Source organism: Macaca fascicularis, chromosome 17 (assembly GCF_037993035.2).
Source record: "Macaca fascicularis isolate 582-1 chromosome 17, T2T-MFA8v1.1".
In the NCBI taxonomy this organism is placed as follows: domain Eukaryota; kingdom Metazoa; phylum Chordata; class Mammalia; order Primates; family Cercopithecidae; genus Macaca; species Macaca fascicularis.
This window is the reverse complement of record NC_088391.1, coordinates 86,957,781-86,976,433: the sequence shown is the minus strand read 5'-3', so window position 1 is coordinate 86,976,433 and position 18,653 is coordinate 86,957,781. Positions and strand designations below refer to the sequence as shown.

At 41.0% G+C, this 18,653-nt stretch overlaps 1 protein-coding gene across 12 annotated transcripts in view; it reads left to right on the top strand.

Annotated features, from left to right (window-relative positions):
- Nucleotides 1–311: 311 nt before the first annotated feature.
- UGGT2 (UDP-glucose glycoprotein glucosyltransferase 2) overlaps nt 312–18,653 on the top strand; it is a 247,137-nt gene continuing 228,795 nt past the window's right edge. For all 12 annotated transcript variants that reach the window (XR_006693655.3, XR_012426465.1, XR_012426463.1 and 9 more), the window contains exons 1-2: nt 312–568; nt 16,927–17,009. Coding sequence is in view for 5 of the 12 variants with exons in the window: in XM_045377273.2 (XP_045233208.2) it covers nt 411–568; nt 16,927–17,009 (241 nt within the window). In the remaining 7 variants the exon portion in view is untranslated. The remainder of the gene's footprint in view (nt 569–16,926; nt 17,010–18,653) is intronic.

The following is an 18,653-nucleotide window of genomic DNA, read 5'->3' as shown; positions in this document are numbered from 1 at the left end:
CAATATCCAAGCGGTCCTGACTTTGCTTCCAGATTTCGGCAACTCTAGCCAGCCCTAGTTCGGTCTGGAGAGCCCGCTTCCCGCCCAGTGTCCCAAGGCCTCTGTCCGAGAACCCAGGGTCCCGGGATCGGACCCGTGGGAGCATCTGTGACGCCGCTCAACAACCCGGCGCCGCCCCGGCGGCTCGGACGTGGCCCAGTGTCCGGCTGGCGTGGGCTCACCAGGCCGCACCCACTAAACCGCGCCGGAGCGGGACACGCATGCGCCGGCCCGGACCCGGCACCCAGTAACGGACTCCAGCTCCCCCCACCGGAAGTGGGCAGTAGCGCTCCGGGAAGAGCCGTCCGAAGCGTGGCGGCCGCAGACTGTGGGTGCTGGGTCCGAGGGACTCGCGCTTTTGTCTCCGTGCCATGGCGCCAGCGAAGGCCACGAACGTGGTGCAGCTGCTCCTGGGCTCTACCGCGCTGTGGCTTTCGCAGCTCGGTGCCGGGACGGTCGCCGCGTCCAAGTCGGTGACGGCCCACTTGGCTGCGAAGTGGCCGGAGACCCCGCTGCTGCTGGAGGCAAGGTGGGTACGGGCCGGGCCCTGGTCCGGGCGGCTGTGGGCGCGCTGCCACCCTCAGCCGCGCTCTCTTCGTGCTCGCAGTGGGTGTCTCCTCGCTTCCACCCGGCTTCTCCAGACGCCCCCTCTCTGGCCCTGAGCATCACCACCTCCTTCCCTCCCGACTGGGGGCGGCTTCTCGGTTCCAGTGCAGCACTAACTTGCAGTTCCTTTCCCCCTCAGGTCTTACTTTACCTACAGTTTTTAAAGCTTCTTTGCTCTGCTTTAATTTGTTGGGATGTATTAGCATTTACGCGTGGCACTTAACGCAAGCGCTTCCACTGGGGTAGGCAGTTCTGTTCAGCAGACAGTGCTTGAAGTACCTAGTTTCGTCATGATGACATCATACCATCAGCTCCTAGGCTTGCTATGGGGAGGGCAGCTTCCTGCAAGGTAATATTTTTCCGGAATCCCTTCCAACGGAATTAGTTCATTAATTAGTTCATTACCCATCACTTACTCTGCAGGACAAAACTTGTGGCTATTGCATTTTGCCCCTTAGTATTCCAATAGTTGAGTAAAATTAGAAAGTTCTTTCTCTTAGCAAAAATGAAGTTTTACACCAATGACTTAATGGATGCACCACAGCAACAGCATGTGGCCCTAAAAAGAGACTCCACTCCACATAAGTTGCATGTATTTGATGGTAAAATAGTTAAAATTTTTTTTTCATTTCTGTAGGTTATTGGGGAACAGGTGGTGTTTGGTTACGTAAGTTATTCAGTGGTGATTTGTGAGATTTTGGTGCACCCATCACCCCAGCAGTATATACACTGCACCCAATTTGTAGTCTTTTATCCCTCCCTCTCTTCCCAACCTTTCCCCCTGAGTCCCCGAAGTCCATTGTGTAATTCTTATGCCTTTGCATCCTCATAGCTTAGTTCCCACATATCAGTGAGAACATGAGATATTTGGTTTTCCGTTCCTTAATTACTTCACTTAGAATAATAGTCTCTAATCTCATCCAGGTTGCTGTGAATGCCATTAATTCATTCCTTTTTATGACAGAGTAGTATTCCATCATATGTATGCTGCAGTTTCTTTATCCACTTGTTGATTGATGGGTATTTGGATTGGTTCAACATTTCTGCACTTGTGAATTGTACTGGTATGAACATGCATGTTCAACTATCTTTTTCATATGACTTCTTTTCCTGTGGGTAGATACCTAGTAGTGGGATTGCTGGATCAAATGGTAGATCTATTCTTGGTACTTTAAGGACTTCCCCACACTGTTTTCCACAGTGGTTATACTAGTTTACATTCCTACCAGCAGTGTAGAAGTGTCCCTTGTTCGCTGCATCCATGCCAACATCTATTATTTTTTAAAAATTTTTTTGTTATGGCCGTTCTTGCAGGAGTAAGGTGGTATCGCATTGTGGTTTTGATTTGTGTTTCCCTGATCATTAGTATGTTGAGCATTTTTTCATGTTAGCCATTTATATATCTTTTGAGAATTGTCTATTCATGTCCTTAGCCCACGTTTTAATGGGACTGTTTTTTTCCTGCTGATTTGAGTTCCTTGTAGATTCTAGATATTAATCCTTTGTCAGATGTATAGATTGTGAAGATTTTCTCCCATTTTGTGGGTTGTCTGGTTACTCTGCTGACTATTCCTTTTGTCATGCAAAAGCTCTTTAGTATAATTAAGTCCCCGCTATTTATCTTTGTTTTTATTGCATTTGCTTTGGGGTTCTTGGTCATGAAATCCTTGCCTAAGCCAATGCTAGAAGGGTTTTTCTGATGTTATCTTTTATAATTTTTATAGTTTCAGGTCTTAGATTTAAGTCCTTGATCCGTTGAGAGTTGGTTTTTGTATAATGTGAGAGATAAGAATCCAGTTTCATTCTCCTACATATGGCTTGCCAAGTATCCCAGCACATTTTTTTGAATAGAGTGTCCTTCCCCCACTTTGTTTTTGTTTGCTTTGTCGAAGATCAGTTGGCTGTAAGTATTTGGGTTTGTTTCTGGATTCTCTATTGCATTCCATTGGTTTATGTGCCTGTTTTTACACCAGTACCATGCTGTTTTGGAGACTATGGCTTTATAGTATAGTTTGAAATCAGGGAATGTGATGCCTCCAGATTTGGTCTTTTTGCTTAATCTTGCTTTGGCTATGTGGGCTCTTTTTTGGTGCCATATGAATTTTAGGATTTTTTTTCTAGTTTTGTGAAGAATGATGGCAGTGTTTTGATGGGAATTGCATTGAATTTGTAGATTGCTTTTGGCAGTATAGTCATTTTCACAGTATTGATTCTACCCATCCATGAGCATGGGTTATGGTTCCATTTGTTTGTGTTGTGTATGATTTCTTTCAGCAGTGTTTTGTAGTTTTTTTCCTTGTAGAGGTCTTTCACCTTTTTTAGGTATATTCCTAAGTATTTTATTTTTGTTGGAGCTATTGTAAAAGGGGTTGAGTTCTTGATTAGATTCTCAGCTTGGTCGCTGTTGGTATATAAGAGAGTACTGACTTGTGTACATTAATTTTGTGTCTGGAAACTTTGCTGAATTCTTTTATTAGCTCGAGGAGCTTTTTGGAGGAGTCTTTAGGGTTTTCTAGGTGTATAATTATATCGTCAGTTAACAGTGACAATTTGATTTCCTCTTTGTTGATTTGGATGCCCTTTATTTCTTTCTCTTGTCTGATTGTTCTGACTAGGACTCCCAGTACTATGTTGAAGAGAAGTGGTGAGAGTAGGCATCCTTGTCTTGTTCCAGTTCTCAGAGGGCATGCTTTAAACTTTTCCCCATTCAGTGTTATGTTGGCTGTGGGTTTGTTATAGATGGCTTTTATTACAATGAGGTATGTCCCTTGTATGCTGATTTTGTTGAGAGTTTTAATCATAAAGGGGTGCTGGATTTTGTTAAATGCTTTTTCTGAGTCTGTTGAGATGATCATGTAATTTTTGTTTTTAAATGTGGTGTATCACATTTATTGACTTGTGTATATTAAACCATCCCTGCATCCCTGTTATGAAACCCACTTGATATTGGTGGATTATCTTCATGATATGTCATTGGATTCGGTTAGCTAGTATATTGTTAAGGATTTTTGCATCTATGTTCATCAGGGATATTGGTCAGTAGTTTCCTTTTTTGGTTATGTTTTTTTTCCTGGTTTTGGTATTAGGGTGATACTGGCTTCATAGAATAATTTAGGGAGGATTCCCTCTTTGTCTTGTGGAATAGTGTCAATATGATTCATACCAATTCTTTGAATGTCTGGTAGAATTTGGCCGTGAATACGTCTAGTCCTGGACGTTTTTATGTTGATAATTTTTTATTACAGTTTTAATCTCATTACTTGTTATTGGTCTGTTAAGGGTATCTAATTCTTCCTGATTTAAGCTAGGAGGTTTGTATCTTTCCAGGAATTTATCCATCTCCTTTAGGTTTTCTAGTTTATGCACATAAAGGTGTTCATAGTGGCCTTGAATCATGTTTTGTATTTCTGTGGTGTCCGTTGTAATATCTCCCATTTCATTTCTAATTGCGCTTATTTGAATTTTCTCTTTTTCTTTCTTGGTTAATCTTGCTAATGGTCTATTAATGTTATTTATCTTTTCAAAGAACTAACTTTTTGTTTCATTTATCTTTTGTATTTTTTTTTTGGTTCCAATTTCCTTTAGTTCTGCTCTAATCTTTGTTATTTCCCTTCTTCTGCTGGGATTGGGTTTGGTTTGTTCTTGTTTCTTTACTTCCTTGAGGTGTAACCTTAGATTGTCTGTGTACCTTTAGATTTTCTGATGTAGGCATTTAGGGCTATGAACTTTCCCCTTAGCATAGCCTTTGCTGTATCCCAGAGGTTTTGATAGGTTGTGTCACTGTTTTGTTCAGTTTGAACAGATTTTTAATTTCCATCTGGATTTCATTGTTGACTTATTCAGGAGAATGTTATTTAATTTCCATGTATTTGCATGGTTTTGAAGGTTCCTTTTGGGGTTGATTTTCAGTTTTATTCCACTGTGGTCTGAGGTCTGAGAGAGTGTTTGATATACTGTCAGTTTTCTTAAATTTATTGAGGCTTGATTTGTGGCCTATCGATGGTCTATCTTGGAAAAAGTTTCATGCACTGATAGTGAATAGAATATATATTCTGTGGTGGTTGGGTAGAATCTTCTGTAAATATCTGTTTAGTCCATTTTTTTCCAGGGTATAGTTTCAATCCATTGTTTCTTTGTTGACTTTCTCTCTTGATGACCTGTCTAGTGCTATCAGTGGAGTATTGAAGTCCCCCACTATTATTTTGTTACTGTGTATCTCATTTCTTGAGTCTAGTAGTAATTGTTTTATAAATTTGGGAGCTCCACTGTGAGTTGCATGTATATTTAGGATTGTAATATTTTCCTGTTGGACAAGGCCTTTTATCATTATATAATGTCCCTCTTTGTCTTTTTTAACTGCTGTTACTTTAACGTTTATCTCATAAGAATAGCTACTCTTGCTCGCTTTTGGTGTCCATTTGCATGGAATATCTTTTTCCACCCCTTTACCTTAAGTTTATGTGAGTCCTTAGGTGATAGGTGAGTCTCTTGAAGACAGCAGATGGTTGGTTGGTGAATTCTTATCCATTTTACAATTCTGTACCTTTTAAGTGGAGCATCTAGGCCCTTTACATTCAATGTTAGTATTGAGATGTGAGGTACCATTCTATTCATTGTGCTATTTGTTGCCTGTATACCTTATTTTTTTAATTGTATTTTTGTTTTATAGGTCCTGTGAGATTTATGTTTTAAGAGGTTCTGTTTTGATTTATTTCCATGATTTGTTTCAAGATTTAGAGCTCCTTTTAGCTGTTCTTGTGGTGCTGGATTGGTAGTGGCAAATTCAGCATTTTTTTTTGTCTGGAAAAGACTATTTTTCCTTCATTTATAAAGATTAGTTTTGCTGGATACAGAATCCTTGACTGATAATTGTTTTAAGAGGCAGCAGGTAGGGACCCAATCCCTTCTAGTTTGTAGGTTTCTGCTGAGAAATCTGCTGTTAATCTGATAGGTTTTCCTTTGTAGGTTACCTGGTGTTTTTGCCTCACAGCTCTTAAGATTCTTTCCTTCATCTTAACTTTGGATAACCTGATGTCTACGTGCCTAGGCGATGATCTTTTTGTGTTGATTTTCCCAGGTGTTCTTTGAACTTCTTGTATTTGGATGTCTAGGTCTCTAGAAAGGGTGGGGAAGTTTTCCTCAATTATTCCCCCAAATATGTTTTCCAAACTTTTAGATTTCTCTTCCTCGGGAACACTGATTATTCTTAGGTTTGGTCATTTAACATAATCCCAGACTTCTTGGAGGCTTTGTTCATATTTTCTTATTCTTTTTTCTTTGTTGCATTGGGTTAATTCAAAAATCTTGTCCTTGAGCTCTGAAGTTCTTTCTCCTGCTTGTTCAATTCTATTGCTGAAATTCTCTAGAGCATTTTACATTTCTATAAGTGCGTCCATTGTTTCCTGAAGTTTTGATTGTTTTTATTTATGCTATCTATTTCACTGAAAATTTCTCCCCTCATTTGTTGTATCATTTTTTTGATTTCCTTAAATTGGGCTTTGCCTTTCTCTGGTGCCTCCTTGATTAGCTTAATAACTGTCCATATGAATTCTTTTCAGGTAAATTAGGCATTTCACCTTGGTTTGGATCTATTGCTGGTGAGTGAGATTTTTTGGTGGGTGTTAAAGAACCTTGTTTTGTCATAGTACTAGAGTTATTTTCTGGTTCCTTCTCATTTGGGTAGTCTCTGTCAGAGGGAAGGTCTAGGGCTCAAGGCTGTTGTTCAGATTCTTTTGTCCCATGGGGTGTTTCCTTGATGTAGTACTCTCCTTCTTTTCCTACAGATGTGGCTTCTTGAGAGCCAAGCTGTAGAGATTGTTATCTCTCTTCTGGATCTATCTACCCAGTAGGTCTAACAGGCTCCGGGCTGGTACTGGGAATTGTCTCCACGGAGTCCTGTGAACTGTCTGTGGGTCTCTTAGCTGTGGATACCAGCACCTGCTTTGCTGAAGGTGGCAGGGGGGTGAAATGGACTCTCTGAGGGGCCTCACTTTTTGTTGTTTAATGCGCTATTTTTGTGCTGATTGGCCTTCTGCAGGGAGGTGGCCCTTTCAAGAGAGCATCAGCTGTGGTAGTATGGGGAGCATCAGGCAGTGGGCGGGCCCTAGAACTCCCAAGAGTATATGCCCTTTGTCTTCAGCTACCATGGTGAGTAGGGAAGGACTATCAGATGGGGTCATGGCTAGGGCATGTCTGGGCTCAGACTCTCCTTGGGTGGGTCTTGTTGCAACTGCTGTGGGAGATGGTGGTGCGATTCCCAGGTCAATGGAGTTATATTCCTAGGAGGATTATGGCTGCCTCTGCTTTGTCATGCAGGTTGTCAGGGAAGTGGGGGAAAGCCTACAGTCACAGGCCTCACCCAGCTCCCGTGTAACCCAAAAGGCCAGTCTCACTCACTCCGTGCCCCACCCAACAGCACTGAGTCTGTTTCCAGGTGGTGGGGCTGAGAGCTTGCCCCAGGCTACCAGCCTCCCAGCTGCAAATGCAAATAGGGCTGTCATGCTTCCCTACCTATGGAGTTGGCACACCAGATTCATGCCCTCCCCCAAGTTCTGGCCAGGAGATTTCTTGTTCAGTTGGAATTGTTACAAGGTTCAGCTGGAGGTTTCCTTCTCCCTGTAGCCTCTTCCCAGTGCCTCTGGCAGCCCTACCCAAGGAGCCCTGTGAGGCAAGGCAGAAATAGCTTCCTAGGGGACCCAGAGCGTCCACTGGGCTTTTCCCACTGCTTCTTCTACTCCTGTATTTTGCTTGGCTCTCTAAATTGACTCAGCTCCAGGTAAGATCAGAATCTTCTCCAGTGATATACACCTTCAGGTTCCCCAGTGAGGGTGTGTGTTTGGGGGCAGACAGTCCCCCTTTCCCACTCTCACAGTTTGGGTACTCAGAGTATTTGGAGTATCTCCCAGGTCCCACAGGAGCAATCCACTTCCTTCAGAGGGTGTGTGGGTTCTCTTGGCTTTTCTGATTTATTCCTGCAGTAGTTCTAGAGCAAAAGTTCAGAATGCAAGACTCCGCACGCTGCTCTGTCCATTTGAGTGGGAGGCTAAAACGGTTTTTATTGAATACCTGATTCTAGCTTAGTTTTGATCCCCTTCCTTTATCCTTTCTCCAGTGTTTGTTTGCGTAGATCTGGTCTCACACTTAGCTCCAAATCAGTCTAACTTCCTGCAGCCTTAGACTGCTTGTTAACAGTGTCTGGCTTTACATTTGCCTCAAGAGTCTTAGAGTTGGAACTGCTGTGTGATGCTCCTTAAGGTCCTTCACAGTCTGGCCCCAGTCTGATGTACAAACCTCATCACTTGTACAAATGGTCCCCAACTTATCATGGTTCAATTTAGGATTTTTTTACTTAACTATGGGTTTACCAGGGTATTAAATGCATTTTTTACTTATAGTATTTACAACTTAGAATGGGTTTATTGGGAGGTAACTCCATCTAAGTCAAGGGGCATCTGTAGTAGGTTGAATGCTGGCCCCCAAAAAGGTATGTCCACATCCTAACTCCCAGAACCTGTGAATGTTACCTCATTTGGAAGAATGTCTTTGTTAATGTAAGTAAGGATCTTGAGATGAGATCATCTTGGATTATCCAGATGGGCCCCAAATCCAATGTCATTTTGAGAGACAGAAGAAGAGAAGACACAGGCAAAAAGGAGAAGACCATGTGAAGTTAGAAATTGGAGTTAGGCAGCCTCAAGCCAAGGAACGGCTGAAACCACCAGAATAGAAGAGTTCTCCCTTAGAGCCTTCCGAGGGAGCACAGCCTTGCCAACACCTTGATTTTGGACTTCTGGCCTCCAGAATTGTGAGAGAATAAGTTTCTGTTTTAAGTCACCAAATTTTTCATAATTTATTAAACAGATCTAGGAAACTAATACAGATTTTGGACCAAAAAGTTGGGTGCTGCTGTATCAAATACTCAAAAATGTAGAAGTAGCTGTGGAGTTGGGCAGAGGCTAGAATAATTTTGAGAAGTTTTGGTATTAAAAGCCTACACTGCCTTGAGGAGACTGCAGAAATCTGGACATTAAGGGTGATTCTGCTGAGGGCTTAGAAGAGATTAAAGGGCATAATTGAAAAAACTTCTGTCATTAGAGAGAATACTTACATCATCCTGAAGAGAATTCCAGTAGAAATATGAACATTGAAGTCTGTTGTGGCTGCAGCTCAGAAGGCCGCACTCAGAAGTGTGAGAGACACTATATTGGAATCTAGAAGAAAGGTAACCCTTGTTATGTAGTGATAGAATACTGGCTGACTTGGTTTCTACAGTTTGTGGAAAATAGCTTGAAAGTGGTGAACTTGGATATGAACTGAGAAGATTTCCAAGCAAAGCGTTAGAAGTGCTGCTTGGTTTCTCCTTGTTGCTTATATTAAAGTGAGAGAAAGAGATAAATTTAAAAAGCAACAGGTAGGGAAAAAGGAACCAACACTTGATTTAGGAAGTTCTCAGCCTATCCAGATCGTAAAGTGGGCTACAACTAGGAAACTCAGCGTTAGGAATGGGTGCTCTGGAAAGACAGGAACCTGGCAGGACGACCTTTTGCTGAATGGGTTAAGCATGTGATTCATGGGTCCCCTCAACCATCTCAGCAGAAGCTTGGTATAAAGAAGATGGGGATATCCAGGAAGGATCTGGGGAGGATCTTTGGGTAATGATGTGGCTCATGGTGAGATATACAATAGTCTTACAAAGTTTTTGGGAATGTATTAGAAACACTGCCATCTTGGGCCAAAAGAGACAGACAAGACAAAACGAAAGAAGGCTGTTGGACTTCCAAAATTCTATAGGCAGGAAATTGACTGATAGAGCTACTTGGCTGTAAAGATTGTGCTGCCCTTTCAAGAAAGAAAGAATAACTCTGCAGACAGAACCATGGCAGGCAGCACAGAGGGTGAAGCATCAGGCCACAGAGAGTTATTCTCAGGCTTTGGAACATAATGGAAATTTGCCCTGCTGGATTTTGAACTTGCCTGCGACCAGTGACCCCTTTATTCCTTCTATTTTTTTTCCTCTGAGAATTAGAGCGTCCATCCTGTGCCTGTCTCACCATTGCATTTTGGAAACATAACTTGTTTTCTAGTTTCACAGATGGACAGGGGAGAATTTTGCCCCAAGATGGATCATACCCAGAGTCTCACCCATACATGATTTAGATGATAAAATTTGTAAATGGAGTTAATGATACTTACATGAGATTTTGGACTTAGAATTGATGCTGTAATTGGTTGAGTTTTTGGAGGTTGTTGGGGGCTAGAGGGTGGCTTGAATGATGCCCCCAACAAAAAAAGGGCAGCTTTTAGAATCTTTTGCATTAACTCTGCTCAAACCTTGACTTCAGACTTTTGGCCTCCAGAACGATGAGAATAAATTTCTCTTGCTGAATAGGTTAGACCTGTGATTCATGAATCCACTCAACTATCACAGCAGAAGCCCAGTATAAACATGGGGTTATCCAGGAAATATGTGTAGAGGATCCTTGGGTAATGGTGTAGTAGCCCTAGGATAGTAATATATCATTCTGTTATAGTCTTCCTCATAGATAATGACTTGTGGGCATACCATATTACTCTGTCTTGCCTGATACTTTCCCATGACAAAATTAATAACTTTCTGTTATTCTCTCATAACATTTGGCCAGTATTTCTGTAATAATCCTTATTGTAAGGTATCGTATATGCTAATCTCTGTTGTTAAAATGTGAGCCTCAGAGACAAAACTGGTTTTTATTCATGTTTATTTTACCAAGGTACAGTACACAAAAGTTAGGCACTCAATAATGCTAATTCAACAAAAGATACTTTTTATAGGAAAAGGTATACTTTAAGCCACCGTCAGAATTACCTCTGCAATATACCTTACTTGTGGAAACTAGTTTGTCCTTGGAAAATCCAGAGAGGATGCTCAGTGTTATCTCATGTGCCTTATTGTTTTGTTGTAAGCAAATCAGAATTGTAGGAGGTCCTTTATTATATACACTAAAATCTTTCTCTCTATACCTTTTATCTACTGATCCTCTCTTTCAGAACCAAATCTGTTTCTGTGTGTGACACATTGTCTGAGAGTAGCAGGCCAAAAGCCTGTAGTTTCTTCAACTACTGCACTTCCAAAATTTTATTTTGTACAGTTCGTTATTCTGCTGTCCTTCAATTTGTTTATGTTTCTCTTAAATCAAAATTGTCGGAAAATCAAAGAGGTTGAGAAGAGTAAGTGTGGAAGTGGAGGAATTGAAGAGCATTGAATAGGTTGAAGGAGCTGGGCAGATAGGAACTTAAGGAAAATAATGTGAGAGCAAGTAAGGGAATAATTTCTAAGAATAATGCTTTAAATCCAGAAATTGAGCTTCCCAACCAAAATCTGTAAATGTGTTTGTGTATATAGATACATGTATGTGTGTATATATATGTGTATATATGTATGTGTATATATATGTGTGCGTGTATATATGTGTGTGTATATACACATGCGCGTGCACACACACACAGGTATTTTTCAGTTCATCCTGGAAATTTGAGTGCATAACTTGAGTATAGTCCTATATAGGAAGTGAATGAGGTATGTCCCCCGTATAAAGAAATTTATAATAAAATTTGCGGCCAAGCGCAGTGGCTCACACGTGTAATCCCAGCACTTTTGGAGGCCGATGCGGGTGGATCATGAGGTCAGGAATTTGAGACCAGCCTGGCCAACATGGTGAAACCCTGTCTCTACTAAAAATACAAAAATTAGCCAGGTGTGGAGGCACATGCCTGTAATCCTAGCTACTCAGGAGGCTGAGGCAGGAGAATTGTTTGAATCAGGGAGGCGGAGGTTGCAGTGAGCCGAGATTGCGCCTGCACTCCAGCCTGGGCGACAGAGCGAGACTCCGTCTTAAAAAAAAAAACATTGGCTAGAGGTGATTATAGGCTGAAGAGCCTAGCATTTTACAATATGTATACCTTAATTTGTATATCTGAACTGCATTTATTCTACTTGTGTTGATGTTATTGAAAATATTTTTGAAATTCCACTTATAATTGCTGTCAAATTCTTTAGTGCGTATAAAAACACCTTTTATAGAAATAACTTTGGATGGAATTTTTTGAAGAAATATAGTTATTTCGGGCCATATATTTTATAAGGCAAGTGAACAATTGGAAATGCCAGTTTGTTACCTTTAAAAAAACTTTGTCCAAAAGAATGAACTGGGTGGGCATGGTGGCATGTGCCTGTAGTCTCAGCTACTTGAGTGGCTGCAGTGGGAGGATCGCTTGAGACCTCCCAGGCTCAAGTAAGCCATGTTTGCACCACTGCACTCCAGCCTGTGTGACAAAGGGAGATGCTGTCCTAAACAAACAAACAAAAACGTTGTTCAAAGGTAATATCTTACCTTTTACCAGGTGCAGAACTGGTTTAGATGGTCTCAAGGATGTTTCCTCCTCAGTGATTAATAATGAGTTACCAGCAAATGGCCTCTGAGATTCCAGAAGAGTTCCAAAAGTGCTTAGAGCAGTGGTGTATTGAAGGGATAAGTTTAAGTGAATACTTTTTTTTCCTTCAACTTTTAAGTTCCAGGGTACGTGTACAGGATGTGCAGGTTTGTTACATAGGTAAATGTGTGCCATGGTGGTTTGCTGCACACATCAAACTATCACCTGGGTATGAAGCCCGGCATCCATTAGCTTTCTTCCTGATGCTCTCCGTCCCCTTGCACCTTTCCAACAGGCCCCAGTGTGGAGTTACCCACTATGTGTCCATGTGTTCTCATCATTCAGCTCCCTCTTGTAAGTGAGAACATGCGGTGTTTGGTTTTCTGTTTCTGCATTAGTTTGCTGAGGATAATGACTTCTAGCTCCATCCATGTTCCTGCAAAGGACATGATCTTGTTCGTTTTATGGCTGCATAGTATTCCATAGTGTATATATACCACATTTTCTTTATTCAGTCTATCATTGATGGGGATACAGGTTGATTCTACGTCTTTGCTATTGTGAATAGTACTGCAGTGAACATATGTGTGCATATATATTTATAATATGATTTATATTCCTTTGGGTATATACCCAGTAATGGGATTGCTGGGTCAAATGATATTTCTGCTTCTAGATCTTTGAGGAATCACAACACTGTCTTTTACAATGATTGAGTGTAAAGCATTTCTTTTTCTCCACAACCTTGCCAGCATCTGTTGTTTCTTGACTTCTTAATAATCACCATTCTGACTGGTGTGAGATAGTATCTTATTGTGGTTTTGATTTGCATTTCTCTAATGATCAGTGATGTGGAGCTTTTTTTCATGTTTGTTGGCACATGAATGTTTTATTTTGATAAGTGTCTATTCATGTCCTTTGCCTACTTTTTAATGGGGTCGTTTGTTTTTTCTTGTCAATTTGTTTTGCATATTGTGGATTTTGCTATTAGACCTTTGTCAGATGGATATATTGCAGAAATTTTCTCCCATTCTGTAGGTTGTCTGTTCACTCTGATGATAGTTTTTGTTGTGCAGAAACTCTTTAGCTTAAATAGATTCCATTTGTCAATTTTTGCTTTTGTTGCAGTTGCTCTTGGCATTTTCATCATGAAATCGTTGCTCATGTCTGTGTCCTGAATTGTATTGCTTAGATTTTCTTGTAGGGTTTTTATAATTTTAGGTTTTACGTTTAAGTCTAATTCATCTTGAGTTAATTTTTGTATAAGGAAGGGGTCCAGTTTCAGTTTTCTGCATATGGCTAGCCAGTTCTCCCAGAACCATTTATTAAATAGGGAATTCTTTCATTGCTTGTTTTTGTCAGATTTATCAAAGATCATATGCTTGTAGGTGTGCAGTCTTATTTCTGAGTTCTCTATTCTGTTCCATTGATCCATGTGTATGTCCTTGTACCAGTACCATCCTGTACTGGTTACTGTAACCTTGTAGTATAGGTTGAAGTTGGGTAGCATGATGCCTCTAGCTTTGTTCTTTTTGCTTAGGGTTGTCTTGGCTATTTGGGCTCTTTCTCATTTTTTTCTAATTCTGTGAAGATTGTCAGTGGTAGTTTTGTTACAGGATAAGGATCCTGTGATAAGGGTTTTCGCTTTGCCAGCCGGAAACCTCTATGGCTGGTAGCACCTTTGCCTGAGTTTTGCTCAGGCCCATTGTGCTTGCTTTGTCCACTCGACCCAGCAGGCTATGCTCAGCTTGTGCTACTGGCCTGGATCCCACGCCTGCCAAGGGCGAGCTAGGTGCAGGGTGGCGATGAGTGTGTGAGCAAGCACAGGGTCCGGCCACTGCGCACAGCCAGGAATGCCGGCTGCAGTGGGGTGGGCAGCTCTGGGTACTTGCACAGGCGCCCGCTTTGTACAAGACTGTGGCTCGACCAGACATACTGCAGGTGGCTTCCACTGCAGGCACTGTGGAATGCAGTGGCACCTGGAAGCTTGGAGATACCAGGAACCACACAGCCCCAAAGCGAGTGTCACAGCTCTGGCTCACGGAGCCTGGAGGTCTGGGCTCTCCGAAGGGGTGCAGCTCTTCTCTCCTTTTCGTTGCCTGCAATGTAGTGAGTGGGGTGTGTGTTTCAGCCCTGTTTGTGTTTCAGCCCTGTTTGTGTTTCAGCCCTGTTTGTGTTTCAGCCCTGTTTGTGTTACAGCTCTTTCAGTCCTGCCATTTGGTGGGTTCCGAGTTCTTGTTGCATGTTCAGGAAGAATGAGGTATGTAGACAACTGGAAGGTAAGCAAGGTAAAGAGGTGCGTTATTGAGAGACAGTATAGCTCTCAGGAGAACTGAAGTTGGTAACTCCTTTCTGCTGTCAGGTCATTCTGATGAGTGCAGCTGTCGCTAGAGAGGAGACCTGGAGTGGGTAGCTCCTTTTCACAGGCAGGTCATTCTGTTGAGTCTGCAGCCCTCAGCAGAGAGGAGAAATGGAGTGGCTAGCTTCTCCTGATGTCTGGGAGAGGACACCTGGAATGGGTAGCTCCTATCCACAGGCAGTTCATCCCATCATCTGCCTGAGTTTGGCTGAGTCTGGGGTTTTTATGGGCTTCAGAGGGGAGGAAATGTGTGCTGATTGGTCCTTGGGAGGCCCTGGGTAGGCCCAGAATAAAACATCGTAAATTCTCACTCCAGTCTGTGGAACAGGTAGCCCAGCCCCCAGGCTTCAGGTTGTCCTTAGCTTGAAGGTGAGGCTTCACCCGGCACCCATCCCATTTTGCCCATCTGCTCCCTGCCACCATTAACCTGCCATCTACTGTGTCCATGGCACCCAGGCTATTTGCATCATGGTGTACTTTCAGGCCTGTGCCAAGCTGTCCCCAGACCCATCTCGGCCTCCCTCCCATGCCCATTGATGCCCAAAGTCTGGCGGGGGCTGAGGTGGTAGGGGGCTGGCATGTCAGCACTACCCCAAACACATGCACACCCAGCTGGGTTGTGACAGCTTCTGGGCTCAGGCGCAACTTTGTTCCACAATTGGAGCAGGGGTCGGGAGCAGGGAGAGGCCAGGCAGCAGGAGCAGGCACTTTTGAGCCTGTGGTGTACAGGGGGCTTTTCAGACCCCTAAGAGTGCAGGGATTCCTGCGTCCACAGCTGCAGGTGGGTGGTTGCAGCTGCACCCAGGGAGTGCAGGGCTCCCACTCGGCCAACTCAGTAGGAGGCGTGGGCTCCTACCTGCCTCCAGTCCCCAAGAGCACAGGGATGTCCAGGTCTGGACAGCTGTGCCTGGGAAGTGCGGGCCCTCCACCCTGCCATCTCAGAAGGGGATGGGACTTTTCACCTGTTCCCTGCTCCCACCAGCTCCATGGAATACACAACCCTGGCCATGTCTCCCTTGCTGCAGCTGGCGTTTTTGCAGCAGCCACTCTAGACGGGTCACTGCTGCCATCAGTTTAACGAGAATAGCATTGAATCTATAAATTACTTTGGGCAGTATGGCCATTTTCACAAAATAGATTCTTCTATCCATGAGCATGGAATGTTTTTCCATTTGTGTCGTCTCTGATTTCCTTTAGCAGCGGTTTGTAGTTCTCCTTGAAGAGGTACTTCACTTCCCTTGTTAGCTGGAACACTTTCTTAAGGCGATCACGTAGAAGGATCAGACTTAGGTAGATGTACAGATTTTGGTACTTGGAACTAGTCTGTTACCTATGGTTGCACAGTATATGAGCATGTCTGCAACTGTTTGGTCAAATCAGTTAAGCCTTTCTCCCTACTTAAGGTATTGTACCATCTCTGTCTTTTTCAGTTCATTGTCCTATTTAGTGTTTTCCGTTGTTTCCTCTGCTTTTAGCTTTCCTGTTTTTTCTTTTTCAAGTCATTGATTTGGTGCCATTAATAGCAAGAGTTGATTTGAAGTTACTTATTCTAAATTCCTAGAAGTTACTTATTACTCTAAATTCCTATGCTTGTTGTTTTTATGTTGATGAATTAATCAGTCTTTCTCACTTCCTTTTTCCTTTTTAGTGGCCATGTCAGACTCATAAGAATTAGTTAATCTGTATGCGTTGTGGATGTCCTTAATACTTTCCTTTTATTTTAAGCATTAGTTTAAGTTTACTAAGGCTAGGGAGGAAGATAAGGTGGGCAATAACAGATAATCAGCACCATCTGTTTGGTGGCTGTTTTGTTTCTAGCTTAAATAGTTCACCCTATTTGTTTTAGCTCTCTAGTGTTTTGATCTGTGCAGAACTAAATCTTTCGTTTATTTCATTATTTCTAAAAGGCTTTAAATGGCTTTGGCCATTTTTTCTTATATACCATGGAAATTTCATTGGGCTCTATGGCCAAAGACATTGTGCAATACACTGATTTCCTATCTTTAAAATTAAGATCTTTTCTGTTTTAAATAATAAAAAAGATTTTCTACACAATTAAGTAAAGGCAATAGATAATATAACTTCTGTAAAATATTTATAGAACCAATTTTTGTTTATGTAAAACAGGTGGTCTTTTTTTTCTACTTTTTACCTTTATATAATGTTCTCTCTTAATTATCATTCTTGTATTTCTCAGTGGCATTTAATATGGCAAGATAGAATAACTGTCAATGTTTTAGTTGTTGCTAAGAACAAGGAAAAGCCAGAAGTAATTTCTCATGAAGCCTTTTCCTGACATGAGTATATGTTTATAGTTGAGAATGATATCTCAGGTAAGAATTATCAGTGTATATTTTTTCCAGTGTTATAGTAAATGGAAATTAGTAATTTGACATTAATTTTTAGGGGTTTTTGTTTTTGCTGTAGATATAATTTGGTTCTTGAGTATAGTTTATAGTATCTAAACCATTTTAAATTCCGTCTACTAACTGATTACTTCTATTTTTTAATAGTGAATTTATGGCAGAAGAAAGTAATGAAAAATTTTGGCAGTTTTTGGAAACTGTGCAAGAATTAGCAATTTATAAGCAAACAGGTAGGTGATGTGTAAAATTTAACTTGTAAGATTTGTATTTATGTACACATATTGTAATTTTTTTTTTAATGGTAATGCTTAAGTGTGAATACTTCACTGGGTTAGTAAATCTAACATTAAATTTGAAAATATGTTTTAATAGATACCATTCTAAGCATCTGTTTCCAAATATAAGGTTTTAATACTTTATTATAAGACACCTCTTATAATTAGTCATGTTTGGGTATTGCATTCTCATCAAGAATAAATCAGAATTGTTAGCTGGGCATGGTGGTGTGCATCTGTAGTAGCAGCTACTTCGAAGGCCCAAGGCCAGTGAATTGCTTGAGCCCAGGAGTCAGAGACTAGCCTGGGCAGTATAGCAAGACCCTGTTTCTAAAAAAGAAAAATAAAAAAATAAATAAATTGGCCAGGTGTGGTGGCTTACACCTGTAATCCCAGCATTTTGCGAGGCTGAGGCGGAGGATCACTTGAGCCCAGGAGTTTGAGCTGTGTTCGTACCACTGCACTGCAACCTGAGTGACAGAGAGAGACCTTGTCTCCCCGCGCAAAAAATTGTTAAGATACAGTTATCTTTTTACCTAGAATTCTTTGAAATAATAATTTTGTGTCTAGTAATAGCACATTTTTTTCTTTTTTAAAAGTAGACTTAATTTGTTTTTAGAATAGTTAAAAGTTCATAGTAAAATTGGACAGAAAGTACAGATTTCCTATATGCCCCCTTCCCCTACACATAAATAGCCTCCCTTGTTACCAACATCCCTCACTAGTGTGGTACATGTATATCTGTTGATGAACCTATCTTGACAGATCCTTATTACCCAAGGTCCATAGTTTGCATTAGGGTTCACTCTTGTTGTTATACATTCTATGAGTTTGGACAAATGTATACTGACATGTATATTGTGTTTTGATTGGCAGAATACTTTGACTCTTAACCCATTAAAGAAACTTTTAATACTTACCCTCAGAAAGGTAATTAATATGCTCTCATTTCACTATCTGTAAAATAGTAATTTCTGTTTTTATATGTATATGAGAATTTATACCTATATATACATATATCTTCCTCAGAATTAAAAAGTGTTTATTGTTTTTCTTAGGGTAGGTCAGTAGATTAAAGGTATTGAAATGAGATTTTAACAGCAGAGGCTAAGGGGTTAATTATTGTAAAGAAAATTTTATTATTTTCCTATCTCTGCAGGGACTAGAATAGATGACATGAATTTGGAATCCCTTAAGAGTAAAATCTTTAGCCATTTAGATGTAGAGAGATCTTCTGTTGGTGATTAAAATAGTTTATTATTTTGTTCCTGAGTGTCAATGTAAGATAAACTATAGTTTCAGATGTTTTAAATGCTCATTTACTGAAGCCTGTTTGGCTCAGGTAGCCTTGAGGTTCAGTGATTTTGTGATTTCACAAAGTAGATTTTAAAAATAAAGAGATCAGACATGCTTTTAATAACATTTTAAACTGAAATATTTCCAAAGCAAATAATTTTTCCTTTCAAAATTTTTTCCTGAAAAAATTATTTATATATAAGAAATGCTGGCGGTACTTTAGATGATGGGAATATAAAGATGAATAAATGTGATCTACATCCTCAGGACTTCATGATATAGTGAAGGAGACAGCAAAACAGT